Here is a 16,712-nt window from a genome sequence, read left to right as displayed (position 1 = left end):
CAGACACTTTTCCACCAAGAGGCGTCTATTATCAGCTGAGCAATCTGCAGTTATCACAAAAGCAGAGAGGGTAAAAAAGGATGATGATTAAAACACAGGAGGAGTTCAAATTATTCTGTTGCAATGCAAAGCAGGGGGGTATTAATCATTATTCATAAATGTCGTACCACCAGTGTACACATGCTGCCTCTGCTGCCATCTCCCTCACCCTATCCCAAAGCTTGCAACGCTCTCAGCAGGGAAATAATGTTCTCTGTACCTTTCTCAGTCAGAGTTCAGTCTCCTGAGGACCTTCTGTGGCCAGGAGATGCACACACTTTCCTGCAGAGGCTGCTAGGATTTGTAGTGTCAGTGCATCATTGATGGGGAAGAGATGGGCCACTGCGGCTTGGAGTTTCCACTCTGTCCCTGCCATCGTCAATGTCACCACCCCCCAGCCCACAGGTACCTTCAAATACATTTAGCTTGGTGAGGGTGATGGAGTGAAAGGAGAAATATTCCACTAACAGCAACATATCACGAACTATACTCCTATTTGCACCTCTTGCAAATGCTCGTCTGCCCTTCAGTGCACTCCAAAAATATCATTATTATTTGTGTATTTATGTACCACTTTTAAACATAGTTAACAGCACAGTTTACAGAGAAAATAAAGTTGCTCAATGGTTCCCTGTTCCAAAAGAGCTCACCATCTGACAAGATGCAGAAGAACCATCAGCAAACAGCCATTGGAAAGTGCACTGTGCTGGGGCAGAAATTGACAGCCTAACATAAGAGGAGCATCGCTTGAAACCGTGCCTCTTTGCCCAGCTCCCAGGGTGCTTCTGCTTATGAGAGATGGTTGAACCTCTCTAGCGAAATGCTGCCATGTCAGGAGAGAGAACGGAAGGGCAGCCAGCACATTGCCACTGAAGTTTTGTGGGACAGGGTGGGAAAGAACTGGGGTGGTGGTGAAATTTATTGGCAGCAGCGACTATCTCATGATGTTGTGTCATTTGGGGGGGGATGGGGGATGACAGTTGCCAACTGCTAGGAGGAGCGTCACCGTTGCCGCAAAAAGGCAAAGGTATGAAGTAGCAAGTCAATGAGGCCCATTTTGCCCCCACAGCCCCATAAAGTTGCAGGTTGAAAGTCTTTGTTAGAGAATTTCCGGCTCAGCCTTCTGAAGCTCCCCGTAATTTCTGTTGAGTGGAGCCAGTGAGAGTCTCTTTTCTGCTGTGGTGGGCTGGCAAGCAAGCCCTCTCCAAACTTCAGTGTCGGTACACGTCCCAAATGTGAGCCTCACCAAGGAGCAGGCGGAGCCCTATGCCCTAGAAAGCGCCATCTGTGCCCTGATTCCCCCTCATTGCTGGCTGCGGTGCCTGGCACGTGGAGACAGAGGAGCCAGGTGTCAGTTCTCGTTACTTTAAACTCTGAGAGCTGATGGGGGGAGCGGTCGGCAAGGAAGGAGACCTGTCTCTTCTGGGGAGCAGTTCCCTTGTTACAGCCAGGACTGGCAGCTGCTCCCTCTGCTATCAGCAAAACCCCAATCCCTTTGCCCCCCTCCCCAAACTTGTTTCAGATTGTGTTCTGGGCTGCAGTCGCTCCAGCTGAGGGTCTGCCCAGGAGAAGACATTCCATCCAGCTCCGTCTCCTCCCCTTGGGGTGGGGAGCGCTGAGCCAACTGCCTGTCAGGCTTTCCCCCCACATCCTTCTGGAGTCACTTTTGTTCAGAGCAAGAGCAGCCCGGGATCCTCTCAAGTCGGATTTGGTCATTTGGTGTGTTGAGTGCCTTCCTCCTATCAATGCAGTTCCACCAAAGTATGTGGAATCTGACAGAGCAGAAAGATGGTCCCTGACCTGAGGAATTTGCACTCGGACTTGGACAAAAATTCAACGACAGGGAATGGATGGAGATGGAAGGAAAACAAAAGGCAGGGCAAGCAGGCAACAAAATGTGTTCAGCTTGTCTCTGCATGGTCAGGTTTCGCTTCAGTAGTGTATGTGCAGTGGCGTAGCTAGAGGGGGTGCAAAGCACTAAGATTTTCAGGGAGCCTCACTGCAGCATGCAAAAAAATGGTTGGCAACCTTCAGTCTCGAAAGACTATGGGATAAGCCTACAGCACCCGGTATTCCCAGGCAGTCTCCCATCCAAGTACTAACCAGGCCTGACCCTGCTTAGCTTCCAAGATCAGACGAGATTGGGCATGTGCAGGGTAACAGTTGCTGTCAGCATGCAAGCAGCCCCTCCCCTTCAGAGCCATGCCAGGTATATGCCTCCATTTTGCTCCAGCGCCTGGAATGGCTCCAAAGGGGAGGGGCCACTTGCACGCTTCGGTGAGTCTCCCTGCAAAATGTAGTGATATGCACCCCTCTAACTATGCCACTGTGTATGTGGACCAGCGGGCTGTGTCAAAGTCTTGGCAGAAAAGGTGGGTTGGGAAGCCTGGTTTCCTACTTTTGGATTCACAGATCGAAAGTTAAACCTGAGTGGCCAAAATGCAATATAAGGAGCTGGCTGGCTTGAATCATGCCCTGTTCTGTCCTAGCCCGGAACAAAAGTTACCTGTGTTGCTGATTGTTCCTGCTGCTCCCCCAGGGGTGAACAGAAGAGATTGCAATGACTCAAGTGCTTCCTAGGCTTGGCTATGTCTAGTTTGATAGGTTAGGCTTTCCTTGTTTCCTTTTTGCTTGGAAATTCAAGGCAAATAGACTTTGTCCTTTTGACCCTCTGCTCATTTTCCCCTCAATACACTCTTGTTATTTTTTCAAGTTATTGGTCTCTTTCTGTCCAGGGCAAAGAGCTATTGCCCTCCACTCCTAGAGTGATCACACAAAGTTTGCACTTTGCAAAACAAGTGTGGATACAAAGGAGCAGAGGTTGGCAAGATAAGTGGCTTCCCAGATTTGTCCTGTGGCAACAAACATCCTTGCTGAAGAAATCCTTTTGATTGGGCTTGCCCAGATGGGAGGTGAGATGAGGAAGGGAAGGATACTCTTGTTGGTCCTTGACCTTTCTGATAACACTAACTGTCCCATTTTAGGTGGCTCATTGCAAGCCTTGAGGTACCTGAGGGTTTGTGGGAAAGGCAGGTGCACAGACTCTGTGCCTTGCTTCTTCCAACATCCCTGCAAAGTGGGGTGCAACAGCCAAGGAAGAACAGGCATTCAACTCACCTCCCCATAGACTAAGGGCCAAATCCTATTCAATTTTCTGGCCAATGGGGCATGTGCTGCATCCAGGCTATCATGGAGGCCTCCTCCAAGTAAGGGAACATTTGTTCCTGTTCTTCAATGCTGCATTGTAGCTGCACCGGCACTGGAAAGTTGGATAGGATTGGTCTCCAAGTGTTAATACAGGATGAGGACTACATCAAAACCTTCACAGGAAAGTGGGTTATTGGGGGATGTAAAGGGATCCCTCTCAATAGCCCAATCCCTCCCCCCCCCATCCTAATCACTGATGTTGTGCAATGATTCTAGCCAATGTTTCATCAAGGTTTCACCTGCATTTCTGTGCATTGTGTTACATCTATACTCCCCATTTCTCTTTCTGAGGCTTCTGGTGGTTTTTCCTGGGTTTTTTTTTTCTTTTTTCTAGGTATGTTTTATCTGACCACTGAGTAGCATCCAGAATTGCAGGTGGTGAATTTTCTCAGTTCAATGGATTTTGAAAACCATTGTGATTTTGCCTGTAGAGCTACACTACCTCAAGCATCTTGAGGAGACACTCATATGGTAATGGGAGAGGCCGATTGCTGGCCTGTCCAATGTAGGGCTCTCTCTGACATGTCCTACATCTTCCCTTCTTTATTGTTTGGCTTAATGTTCACAGTCGGTAGTTTCAGAGGTTGGCCAGCAGCCAAAGAACTATGCCCATCAGGCCAACTCCCAAACCCTCCAGACTGGTGGCAATGACAAGTATGCCATAGGGTCTCAGAGTAGGCATTGTCCCAGAATCCTCAGTACTTTGGCACAGGTTCACAGCCCTCACCATATTGCCACAGGTCATATTGCCCTCACCATCTAACCTACTCTGACTTCTTTGGGCTTAACCTCATCCTTCAAAATTATCCACAGGCAATAACTTCCATACGGGAAGAGAACTATAAGATGTTAACAGTGCATTGCAATCCGTGGCTTCCTTCAATATTGTTGTACTTAAGGTGTCCCCACCTTTCTCCCCAGGGTATTCAAATGGTCGATGCAGTTAGTGCTTGAATGAATGCACCTCAGAAATGTTTCTTACCATTCCTGCTATTCATCTACTTACTTTAAGCTCCCTAATTTCTCCTGGCCGCAAATTAAAATCAAAATAAATTCAGCTACCCAGCCAATATCCGGTTCATTTAAGTCCCAGTGACTTTAGTGGAGGGACCGAAGCACACAGTTCACTCTCTTTCAATTGGCTTCAGTAGCATAGAAGGGCTGGTCTATCCTGGGTTGTATCCATTTCCTATTTATCTATACCAGCATGTTGCTGTTGTGTTATAAAGTGTATTGAACTTAATAACAACACAACCCCATCCTGCAGATGTACAGTCTCATAAGGAGGGAAGAGCAGAAAATGGAGATTCAGGTACAAAATGTTTCAGTTGCATAATGACCAGGTGAAATGGCTACTGAGGGGGGCAGTTCTGGGAGAAGAGCCCAAAGTCAGGTCCAGTCCACTCCTAGCTGAACCGAGTAGGGTTTACAGCCTTGCCTTGGGCACACAAATATCACTGCACCAAGACCAGATATACAGAGGCCTTGTGTGGACGACCCTCTGCTATGATGATATAAAACCTGTCTCATACATGTCTCAGATTTGTCTATTGAGATCGCTGCACACCAGTTATACAAGACACTCTCGAGACTACCTGCTGTCATGTTTGCTAGTAATCTGATTTAGTTCTGGCACACACAGCCAGCCATTCACCACTTGTGCTGGTGGCCAGACCGCACACTCCACCTTTCTCAACAACCAGAAAGTGCCATTAGAATGCTTATTCCAGTAACGCTAGGCTCTAATATGGTCATTTTCAACATTTTTTCATCTCATGGCACACTGATTAGGTAATAAAACTGTCAAGGTACACCCTTAGTTTGACGACAATTGACAAGGCACACCATGCAGTTGGTGGGGGGCTCACATCCTCCAGTGGTTGGTTAAGGCTGTTGGAGGTGTGAAGCCTGTCCTTTGTTTATCAAAAGGTGTTGTTTTCTTCCCCATCTCAGGAGTCTAGGGAAGTGGCTAGGGCCATGAAATATTAAATAGAGGTCAGTGAAAATGGTTTTATTTTTTCACAGATTTCAGTGTTTTCCAATTGTTATGTGTTTTTATTCTAAGAGCACATTTTTATGAATTATAATTACAATTGCTTTAAAAGTGTACTAGGTAGTTGATATATAGGTGGTATAGTATTAGCAGATGCAGCTACGTGCATGTAGAGATGTTCACCTTTGCCATTAAATCTGCTGTTTCAGCAGAATTTAGAGCTGGACAGATTCATCTCTATTTGGGAGGTGTGAAAACTACATTGACATTTAAGCCATAAATAAGATTTATCCCAATCTGGAGTGTTGAAATCAAGGCCTAATTTGGGGAAGGGGGGGGGGGGTTGATGAGAAATGTGGCCTTCCTGGCCAGAGGATCTACAGCCTAACCATACCAAGAATCCATCTAATATGCATGTCACTGGTCATGTCTAATACATGTCACTGGTCTAATACACATGTTACTTGTCTGGCCCTTTGTTGTCCACCCAGGTGCTCAGCATCAAACATACATGTTTAAGCCATTTCTGCCCATAAATGTTCCAAATCTGTACACCTGTGGATCAGGGCAAAAATGTGTGAAATGTACATCTCTCTTGCGCGCTTTGCATGAAACAGAAATGAAATGAAATAGTGACCATTTAACCAGAAATAGTTGCAAGGAGAAAGCACAGTGCGTGGGGGAGTGTGTAGGCTGGAGTTCTAAAGCAGGCAGGGCGGGAAGACTCTCGATCAGGGCATTAAGAAGTGCTTTTGAAAGAAAGGAGGACAACGCAGAAGAAAAGGGAGAGCAAAGCACAACATCTTTCTCTGCTCCCAGGCACAGCATTTGAGAGCGCAGAGATGGCTCTGAACCCCGGGCGTCAGTAGGCATTACTTCCACCCTAGTTGATGGCATTGATGGAAAGCCCCTCCTTCGCCCTACAGAGATGCAGGAGTCAGGCAGGAGAGAGACACTGTGGTGACCCTCACTGCCAGTGTCGCTTCATCCACCCTGGCAGGTCCAATGCAGATTGGCAGAGGAATAGATGGAGAGGGGCTTATGTGCCAAGCAAGTAGGGTTACCCCCTTGTGTGCTGAGACCACATGCAGGGCTGCCTGGGTGCTTTTCTGAGAATCTTCTAAGAGGAGATACCATGGAATGAATCCAGGATCTTCTGCACGTAAAGCATGGACCTCTTGGGGTTATGACTGAGAGTCGCTCCCAGAGGAGAGGACTTACAGGAAAAAAAATGGTTGCCTGCAGTTAACTAGAGGAGGACCACCGACAGGAAGGGCCTCATTTTGCAAACCTCTGGAAGTCTCCCCAAAGCTGCTTTCTCATTTACAACACGTGCAAATGGGAGATAGAAAAGAAGGGTTAATTTGGCTCACCATTGCACTTGGGCATAGAAGGGTATAGAGCCATGTTTCTCAAACTGTGGGTCAGGACCCACTACGTGGGTCACAAGTCAATTTCAGATGGGTCCCCATTCATTTCAATATTTTATTTTTAATAGACTTGATGCTACCATGGTAATGTGACTGCATTTGGGAAAATGTTACAGATCTCGACTTTGAATAGGCTACTATGAATATACTTTTAACAATGATAGTAAATGGGACTTACTCCTGGGTAAGTGTGGGTAGGACTGCAGCCTAGGATTGTTAAAAAATTTTCCTGCTTGATAATGTCACTTCCGGTTATGACATAACTTCTGGTGGGTCCTGACAGATTCTCATTCTAAAAAGTGGGAACCAGAACTAAAAGTTTGAGAACCACTCAAGAACTAAAAGTTTGAGAACCACTTGTTCTTCTGTTTTGGTTGCTTTGAGTAGTCATTGTGCTTGCATATAGTTAACTGATGTGTAGAATCACTGGAGACTATTGGCCTCTTCATATAGTATGCTCTTCATGGAGAGCAATCTATGGTGGAACGCACTGGCTAGTCACACCCCATGCTGATATACCAGTTCTCCATCTCCAGGACATTCTCCCCAACAGTGTTTCAGTTCAGGGAATGGTTAGGTGTGCTCCCTCCCTCTAACCACTCTTCCTATGGGGAGATAACATCCATATAGAGGTTCTACCTCTTACATTTTCTTTTGGTCCCTCTGTTTAGATCAGGGGGGCCAATCTCTTTTCATCCAGCTGGCCCAATAACATTCATGAGGGCTGTGAGCAGCTAATTAAGTAATCAGCACCAGATTATGGTAGATCAAAGCATCATGTAGATTTAAACTGATATAACCAGCCATTTGGATTAAGATTAAAGTTTAGGTGGTGACAATTTTCAAAAATGCATGGAAACAGCATGTTAAAGAGGTAACTTGGATTTCCACACCATGTAAGAAAAAAATACTTTGTACAGTCTTCTATGTTACAAATTAGGCACTTTGCCCCACAACTTGCCTTGGTCTTTCAGCTTGACATGGGGCTGGGGGGGATTAACTAGTGCAGCTTCTCCAGTCACAAGGTAGCAATGCACCTGCTGAACTTCTGCCTGTTGAATCTTTCCAAGCACAGCGCTACCGCCAAGTGCCTTTCTGTGTGGTCTGTGGTTAGCTGTCATGTCACTGTGCAACCTCCTGAGTTGGACAGAGCTTAGCTCCTCAAATCCCACATCATAAGCCTTGTTTAAACTAGTTGTTTAAGCAGGTCAGGGAGGCTCAGCTGTGGATTACTTTGCAGTGGTGTGTTTGCAGCCTTTGGCTGTGGGATGAATGAACCGCTTCGTTGTTGAGCTGATGTATTGCTGGTTCTGAAATCTGCCAGGGGAACCATATATATTTCTGAAGAGTGTCCAGGGCTGACCACAGACAAAATGGCACTCCAGGTGAAGAATGTCTTTGGCAACCCCTCAATTTTTTTTAGCTTTTGAATACTTAATTTTTATTACTTTTTTAAGCCCTCTCATAACTTTGACACAGGATCTTCATGCAAAATAGATCCCTGGTGAGTTGAGAAAGGATATTGAAAAGCTGGGAAAGGTCCAGAGAAGAGCAGTGGGAAGCCCGATCCTAACTTGCACTGGAACAACCAAGTGGATGCCAGCTGGAGGACAACTTAGGGTTAGAGAACATTTTCCCCTTTACTCCGAGTAATAATCCAACCACCCTGTGGGGCTACTCAGAACTGCACCAGCGAAATTGCTGGCCCCAATTCAAGCAGTCCATGTAAGGCAGAACAGGACGGGAGTGGGGGTTAGGATTCGGCCTGCCCAGCGAGTCAGCTGCAATTCTGCCCTTCTCCCAGGCCTGATGTGTTTCCCAGTTCGCCCTCCCTCACTCCAAAATGCTCTGCCCCGCTGCTGTTACACCCTCCCACCTTCCTCTCACCGCCCCCTGTGCCAGCCTGCTTCAGCCAGCACAAACGTCCTGTCCTGGCATGGATCTGTCACCTGTGGGCTGGCATGGAGGCACATGCCAGCCCAGCAACTCTAGCGGAGATGGAAACATGCTTCATTGCAGAGGTCCATTGCCAGACAATCTGTGTGGTCGGATTGCGCTCTATAATGATCAAGAAGCAGAGCAACAGTTTTCTTCTCCCTAATATTGAAACTGGTTGGCAACCTTCAGTCTGGTATAAGCCTACAGCACCCAATATTCCCAGGCGGTCTCCCATCCAAGTACTAACCAGGCCTGACCCTGCTTAGCTTGAACTGGAGTTCGCCCAATGACATGGGCAACCGCCATTCTGCACGTTCAGGGCAGGCCAGTATTTCTTCACGTGGCGCAAAATAAGCTTATGGAAGTCACAACATGTGGCGATGATCATTAGCTTAGATGGATTTAAAGGAGGATTAGACACGTTAATGAAGGAGGGGAGGTCTGCTAATGGCTATTAGTCATGGCTGCTGCTATGTGTAGCTGTGGTTTGCCTCCCTGGGAGAAGCAGCGGAGGAGGGCTGACGATGCCTTCACAGCTTGCTCGCCGGCCTCCTGAACGCAGCTTGTTGGCCGCTGCAGGAGTCAAGATATAGGGTCAAATGGTCCTTGAATTTAATCCAGCAGCTCTAGTAGCATAGCTAGGGGGGGTGCAAAGCACTAAATTTTGCATGGGACCTCACTGAGGTGTGCAAGTGCCCCTTGGAGCCATTTCAGACCAGTAGAGCAAAAGGGAGGCATTGCTTCAGTTTTGCTCTAGTGGTCCGGAATGGCTCCAAAGGGGAGGGGGCCCTTGCACACCTCAGTGTATGCTGTGCAAAGTTTACCCTCCACATGCCTGATCTCGTCTGATCTCGGAAGCTAAGCAGGGTCAGGCCTGGTTAGTACTTGGATGGGAGACTGCCTGGGAATACCGGGTGCTGTAGGCTTACACCATAGTCTTTCGAGACTGAAGGTTGCCAACCATGCACCCCCTAGCTACACTACTAGAGCTGCTGGATTAAATTTGATCCTATATCTTGCAGTGGCTGACAAGCTGTGTTCAGGAGGCCCACAAGAAAGCTGTGAAGGCACCATCAGTCCTCCTCTGCTGCTTCTCTTGCACACTATAGTGAGGCACCCTGCAAAACTTAGTGCTTTGCACCCCCTCTGGTTACACTACTGAGCAGCTCTCTTCTTGCGATCTTCTTGTTTCAGAACTTCTGATGCAATATGGGATCTCCTTTTCTGAGTGCTGCTTTTCCCACATCTATATTGTTGGTGTCATTGCTCACTGCTTGAGCATTGAAAAAGTGGTACATAAAGCATAAAGACATGTTGCATCCCCAAGGAACTTACAATCTTTTGACAGTGTCACTAGGTTTGGTGGTAGTAATGGGAAATCATCATTTTCTACTACATCAGCAAGGGCAAGCAAGCCGCTCCTTCCTCTCCCGTCCCCTCTCCTCTCTTTCGCATGTGAGAAGAAGGGACTGGACATTTTTGCTTTGAATTAACCCACAGTGTTGAGTATAACTTGGAGAACTATGGCTTGGTAAAACAAAACAGGGTCAAACTGCGGTTTTGGGTCCTGGTTCTGTCACCGGCTTATAGTCTGAAGAAATCACTGCTCCCCAAACTTCCTGAAATGGTGCGCTACATGGAACAGTGGCAGTCCTGTGGGGACAAGGGGGACAAAAGCCCTAGGCTCCATGCCTGTGGGCCCTGTAGGTGGCGCCGCCATGCCCACCGCAGCCACCTTTGCCTGCCCTCTGGAGCGGTTTTGTGGGTTGGTAAAGCCCTGTGTTGCATCCCTGGGCTCCAGAGTGCTCCAGAGGCCGCAGCGTACTGGAAAAGGTTTCATGAGGCTCCATATGGCTGGGTAAGTCTCCTCTGGGGGGGGTGGCATGTTGTGCTCCCTGGGGCATTTGGTGGGCCGCTGTGAGATACAGGAAGCTGGACTAGATGGGCCCATGGCCTGACCCAGTGGGGCTGTTCTTATGTTCTTAACTACAATTCCCAGGAGGCCTTGCAGGTCTCTTGTTGTCTTGTGTGCTCCCTGGGGCATTTGGTGGGCCGCTGTGAGATACAGGAAGCTGGACTAGATGGGCCTATGGCCTGATCCAGTGGGGCTGTTCTTATGTTCTTATGTTGTGGGAGAGGGGGTCAGCATGTTGTGGTCCTGTGTCCCAGGGCGGCACAGGGGCCAAGTCCACAACTGACATGGAACTGTGGGTTTACCAAAAGCAAAAGCTTTGCTTCTGTTCCTTTCCTGCACAAAAGAGAAGGGGGGGGGGAATTGTGTGAGCCTGCAGCAACCCTGAGCTAATTCTCATTATGGAAAACGGTTTTACGTTTGTCTGAGTCCTGCACTTGTGTGTGGCAGAGGGAGAAGGGGGAAAATGAAGAGCGACAAGAAGTGAATGGAGGCAATGGGGGCATAATGCTAAAATGCCTAACTGATGTTGCCTGATATGTACATACAGGCTCATGTGTATGTATCACTACAGCTGAACATGCCTCCATTGAAAAGCACTATATTTGAGGTGTTTTGAAGCGGTATAAACACACCAGAAATGTGTGCTTTCCTCCCTTTAGTTGAACTGGGTCTCTCAATGTGAAATGAGACTGAATTTGGAGTATACAGCTATCAAGTATGTCTTATCAGTCTGTTGCCACACCTTAGAAACCAAAGTAGCACACTGTCTCGTGCTTACCTCATTGTACCTTTATGGCATCCTTCTGTGGAAGGGTGATTGAGAGATTATGACTCACCTGAGGTCATTGTGGCCTGGCTCAGCTCTAACCTGGACAGTACCTGGGATCCAGGTAAAAGAGGTTCCAAGAGCCACTGTGGTCTCCCATGTTTGGAAATAGACCACCATGCACTACCTTATCACATGTGAAGCTGAGGTGGTGGTCTGCAGGGTTCTGCCTTTGATATTGTACAGCACCTGGCTACCTACTGATATTTAACGAATGATAATGTTGTGTAACTAATATTTGGATTGCATTTGCAGGGCAGTGGGGCTGACTGCAGCACATTCATTTAATGAGATAGGCAGTGGTAAGATTAGGGACTTGGAAACCAGGGCCCTTCATATCTGTGGAATGTTCTCTTTTTCAGTTCCATTGACTCGGATCAGTGTGGATTGTCTTGGAAATTTTTGCTTTTAGGAGCCACTGAAATGGTTGGCTCACCCAACAAACCCTCCTCTTTGTCTTTTCTCTCTTTCAGAATGCAGAAAAAGTGCTTGTCCCTTCTGTCACTTTAATTGTTGGCTGCGGAGTGTCCTCCTTGACTCTCTTGCTCCTGATAATCATTTACATCTCAGTCTGGAGGTAAAAGCTCTACTCACCATTGCTTTTTATTAGTAATTGTCATTTATATCTCTTTTGGAAGCCATCAGTATTAATCACAATTTCTACAGCACATTTAGTTCCAGTACTTTATGGTTCTAAGTACACATCCTTTCAAAACTCTAGGACAGTATTTCTCAAACTGGGTCGGAACCCACTATGTGGGTCGTGAGCCAATTCCAGGTGGGTCCCCATTCATTTCATTTTTTTTATTTTTAATATATCAGACTTGATGCTACCATGGTATGTGTCTGCATTTGAGGAAATGTTCCAGATCTGTACTTTTAACAGGCTACTATGAATATACTTTTAACAATGATAGTCAGTGGGGCTTACTCCTGGGTAAGTGTGGGTAGGATTGCAGACTAGGATTGTTAAAAATTTTCCTGCTTGATGATGTCACTTCCGGTCATGACATCACTTCTGGTGGGTCCTGACAGATTCTCATTCTAAAAAGTGGGTCCTGGTGCTAAATGTGTGAGAACCACTGCTCTAGGAGATAAGAAGGTATTTGAAAGTCTTCAGGTTTAGTTCTCCTCAGAACAGAATTGTAGGGAACCACTATAAGAAATGTTGCTAACTTCATCAAAACACCATTTGGCTTCCTTCAAAATTGCCCAAAAGTTTGCTGGAGTCCCCAGAGTCACTACCAACTTTGCTTTAGGTAAAAGTTAGAGATGTAAGGAACAAAGACTATTGAAGAAGTTTGTAGCTGCCTGGTTCCAAGTAAAGTTTTGGCTGCCTCTGTTGACCAGCTGCTCTATGAATTGAGTGCTATTTTCTCAGGAAGTTCTTCTATAGCTTGGAATGCAAAATGAATTTCTGCAAAAGTGTGATAAGTAGGTTGTCACTTTCTCTCAAAATTGCATCCTTTTTTATCCAAGTCCTAGTCACTAATCACATCCCAGGCAGAGTTGTGCAAAAGCCCCCAAATGTTGTTTCTTAAGTCTCTAGGGCTGCGGTTTCCAGACGGTGTGTCATGGTGCCCTGGGGAGTTCCACCTCAGGATAGGTAAAATTTTAAAGAGAAGCAGTGATGGACCTGTAGGGGTGCATGAAAAACTTACTGAGAACTGCAGGGGCACCATGAACAGGGAAAGTTTGGGAACCGCTGCTCTGGGGAGAACTGGGCAATTGGTGAATGCTTCCATTTTGCTCCTGCTGCCCTGAAAGGCTCTGCAGGTGGAGGAGCTGCTTGTACACTGTGGTGAGGCTCCCTGCGAAACTTAATGCTTTGTACAGCATCTAGCTATGCCACTGGACAGAGGGCACAATGCCGAGAAGCACTCAAGCCTTGGGAGTCTTAATGAGCTGAAGCTTAGGCAGAGTCTTCAATACTGTCCTGACTGTAAGCCCTCCACCTCGCCTGTGTGATTGTCATTAGAGCTGGGGGTGAAGCTCTTACCAGAAACATGAGTTTGAGGGATTCCAGGTACATGGTGCCTCTTGGCAGTTTGTGCTGTCAAGAAATGTACTAGAGAATGGATCCTGTGTAGAGTTGTCATAACATTTTGCCTACAGTGAACCTCAAAGCAAATTCAGAAGTTCCTGCTGGGGCAAAGCCTCTGAGGAATTTTCAAGACAGCTGACGTGTTTAAATAAGAACAGAGAAATTGATTGGGGTTACGTGGAGATTCACACATCTTTAATTCCCCTGGATAGGGGGAGGATGATATAACCATGGCCACTTTGTGATCTGCACTGCACAGATTTGGAGGGTCTTGGGTTTAAGTTCCAGCAGCTCCTGACAGGCGGGGATTCCTTCGAAATGGCTTCAGGTCTAGTTTTTCTTTTCTTTACCCTAAGCCTCCTCTGCTAAATTCTCCCTGTTAAATGCTTTCCTACTTAAAGAAGACTCTTGTCCTATGTAGAATTATCTGGTCCTGCCTGCCAGCACATTTAGTCCAGGGCAAGGAAACTTCTGAACCACTTCTGATCCCTTTCGTCCAGACAGTACTGCAGGAACTGCCCTTTCCCCATCGCATCTGCCCCCCCCCTTATCCTCAGGGCTTTCCACTCAACCTCACTCTGGAGTACCATGTGCTGCAGTGATTAATTCGTGGACTGACAGCCCCGTATGGTCCAACTCCCTCCCTCGCATTCATCGACTTTGTCACAGCTCCTCTGTTCCATCGCCCTTGCAGGCAAAGGCACCAGTAACTTGGGTGTTTGAACTTCACTTATAGATGAACCTGTCCCCACGAATAGAGTCAGTGAAGCTGCTAATCTGGAAGCATTCCCGGGGCTTTATAGAGCGAGAGTGCAGGAGGAGAGGGAGAAATGGAGTGCATTGAGAACTAACAAGAAGCCAGGCTAGATATCAAAATGAAACTTGTTTGTGCATCCTGCCTCAAGCCCCAGAGGCTGGTTGGTGACCCTGGCAAGGACTGAGGAAGCACTGCTTGAATCTGCTCTGCTGGAATGGATTAGAGGAGTCCCCACTGGGAGTTAAGTTTTGGGCAGAGCCAAAGGACCAGCAGCTCAGGCCTGGTCTACACATGCAACTGAAGGAGGCTGCGAATCCTGCAGTGGTGGAGTGCATTGGATCACTTCGCACTGCAGGGCAGTCGTGTAGCTAGAGGAACGGCAAAGCAGTTTATTTGGAGGTTATGAGTCCCGGATAAGTGGTCAGAACAGCCACCATTTCCCTTTTCACTTTTGTCATGTTCAGAGACGCCAAAAATAGTGGACGTTGCCATTTGCAGGGGCGTGATTGGGATCCAACTGATACCTGCCATATGACAGGCAGGTGCCCGGAGCATCCTGCTTCCTGTGCATTCTGGGGGTCATCAAGGGGAGATTGAAGCAAGCCACAATCATCTGTTCTGGTGCCATTGCAGCACTGTGTGTTTTTACCCCTGGAGGGCAGATGTGCTGCCATCAGAGACAAGACTTCACCTCCTGCCTGGGATCCACAGAGGGACCACAGCATCCCTCTGTACTGCTCTCATTCTAGAAGAGAGAAAGGGGTGCCAACTACCCTCTACAAAACACACACACACACACACACACACACAGAAGTACTTGTGACATTTGACCAAGGAGTCTAACAGAGTCTCTCTTCATTCTGGTACCCAGACAGGCAGTCTGATTTTAAAATACAGAACTAATTTGTTAAAGAAAAAAAGGAGGCCACACAAAATAGTGGGGAAAGAGCATTGTGTTTAGAGGCAACACAAAGAAATGAAAAGCAGGTTTTCACACCATTGAGAAATACATGGACACAGGATGAAGCTGAGTGTCTCTCCTCCATTACTGGAGGTGGGGGGGGAGGTAGTTTGTCTACCCAGTTGAGTGTGCAGAACCCAGTTCATCCTGCCTCTTGTAAAGGGTGCCAGGGGACTGGGATTAAGCCCTTCTCATTGTCTAGTCCTGAGGTGGGAAGACACTTGGGTATTCTTCTTGGCCTGCTCTGGTGGTTGTGGCAGGTGTGCTCAGAACCCAACAGGCTGCTACTGGGACATTCCCTGCCCATTGCTAAAGGAGGGTGAGGGCACTGGACCAGGGCTTGGCAACCTAGTCATCAAAGGGGCTGGAAATTCACCGATGATGTCATCACATCATTGCTGAACTTCTGGGTTACTGAGCTCCTGGAAATGGCAGACTCTCAGAGTCCCTGAGCTTTGTCATTCCTTGTCCTACGAACAACGAATCGGGCAGGAGGCTTTTCCTCCCAAGCTGAGCTCCATGTGAGCCAGATAACATTGGATGATGGGCCAAATCCAGCCCACATGCTGTAGGTTGCCAACCCCTGCACAAGAAAGTCGCACTGCTTCACTGCCCATTTTCCTGCTGCTGTTTTCAGGGGCTCCTGGCGGGAGGATGAGGAGATGAGCAGGGAAGCCATCATCTCAGCCCAGCTCCATTTTGGACTCAGGCAAAGGCTTCCAGCAAGTGTGAAAAGTTCTCATTCACCCCAGGGGGCACAACATTCTTTGACTGGACTTGCTTCTAGTTCTGAGGGTGGTGGTGGGTGTCCTCTTTAAAAAAAAAATGCACACACATTTCACACCATAGTTCTGTGGGCATCAGCACTGGAAGTTTTCCCAGAAGCCAGCTCTGTCCAGTTGCGATGGGTTTTCTCCCAGAATGCCCCTTCAAAGCACATTACATCACAGACTGGGAATTAAACTGGTGAAGAGAGAAAAACCTGAAAGAGCAGCACAGACATCTGTCACTGCCTTGGAGCAAAGTGACCACTGGCCGCTGGCGGCTGAGACAGAGCTGCAGATGTAATCTGGGGTTTTGTAGCCTTTGCCAGTTTGCTGCCTTCTCTGGGCTCATGGCCAGCAGGGCTTGTGACCTGCTGACCCCATTTCTATTTCTTGTCCTGTGTCCAGACATCAGGGAACTCAGGTATGCTTCCAGTGGCCAGAGTGGCAGCAGAAAGGCCACAATTCAGGTGGAAATCCCTCTCTCTGTTTTGAGGTCCAATTCCACACTTCAGTACCTTTATTGGCATATTAAAAGTTTACAGAGAATAATTCTATGGAGAATTGAATTCTCCAATTCTAAGGGCACACTATGTCAGTGGAATGCATGTTCCGTCAGCACAGGGCGCTTTGCAGCTGTCGCAGTTATGACTCTGTCAAAGAGTGCGGCCTGACTGTGCAGCCACAGAGCACAGGTGCCCACCGCCTCAGGTAGGGTCGCATATGGGATCAGAGGGAGGCAGGGAATGGGGCACAGGGTGGGTGAAACAGGGTGGCAATGGGGCAGGGAGGAAGGCAGATAGCATGGGGACTGGTTCAGTGGTTGTGGCTCTACCAC

The 16,712-nt window shown here is 47.6% G+C and overlaps 1 protein-coding gene and 1 pseudogene across 1 annotated transcript in view; one reads left to right on the top strand and one right to left on the bottom strand.

Moving 5' to 3' along the window:
* ADGRB1 (adhesion G protein-coupled receptor B1) overlaps positions 1-16,712 on the top strand; it is a 232,251-nt gene that overhangs the window by 162,567 nt on the left and 52,972 nt on the right. The window contains exon 18 of the mRNA XM_066623182.1: positions 11,822-11,925. Within this exon, the coding sequence (XP_066479279.1) occupies positions 11,822-11,925 (104 nt within the window). The remainder of the gene's footprint in view (positions 1-11,821; positions 11,926-16,712) is intronic.
* Positions 2,094-2,213, bottom strand: LOC136649805 (5S ribosomal RNA; annotated as a pseudogene).

This window comes from Tiliqua scincoides, chromosome 4, assembly GCF_035046505.1.
Source record: "Tiliqua scincoides isolate rTilSci1 chromosome 4, rTilSci1.hap2, whole genome shotgun sequence".
Taxonomy (NCBI): Eukaryota; Metazoa; Chordata; class Lepidosauria; order Squamata; family Scincidae; genus Tiliqua; species Tiliqua scincoides.
This window is presented reverse-complemented; position numbering and strand designations above follow the sequence as displayed.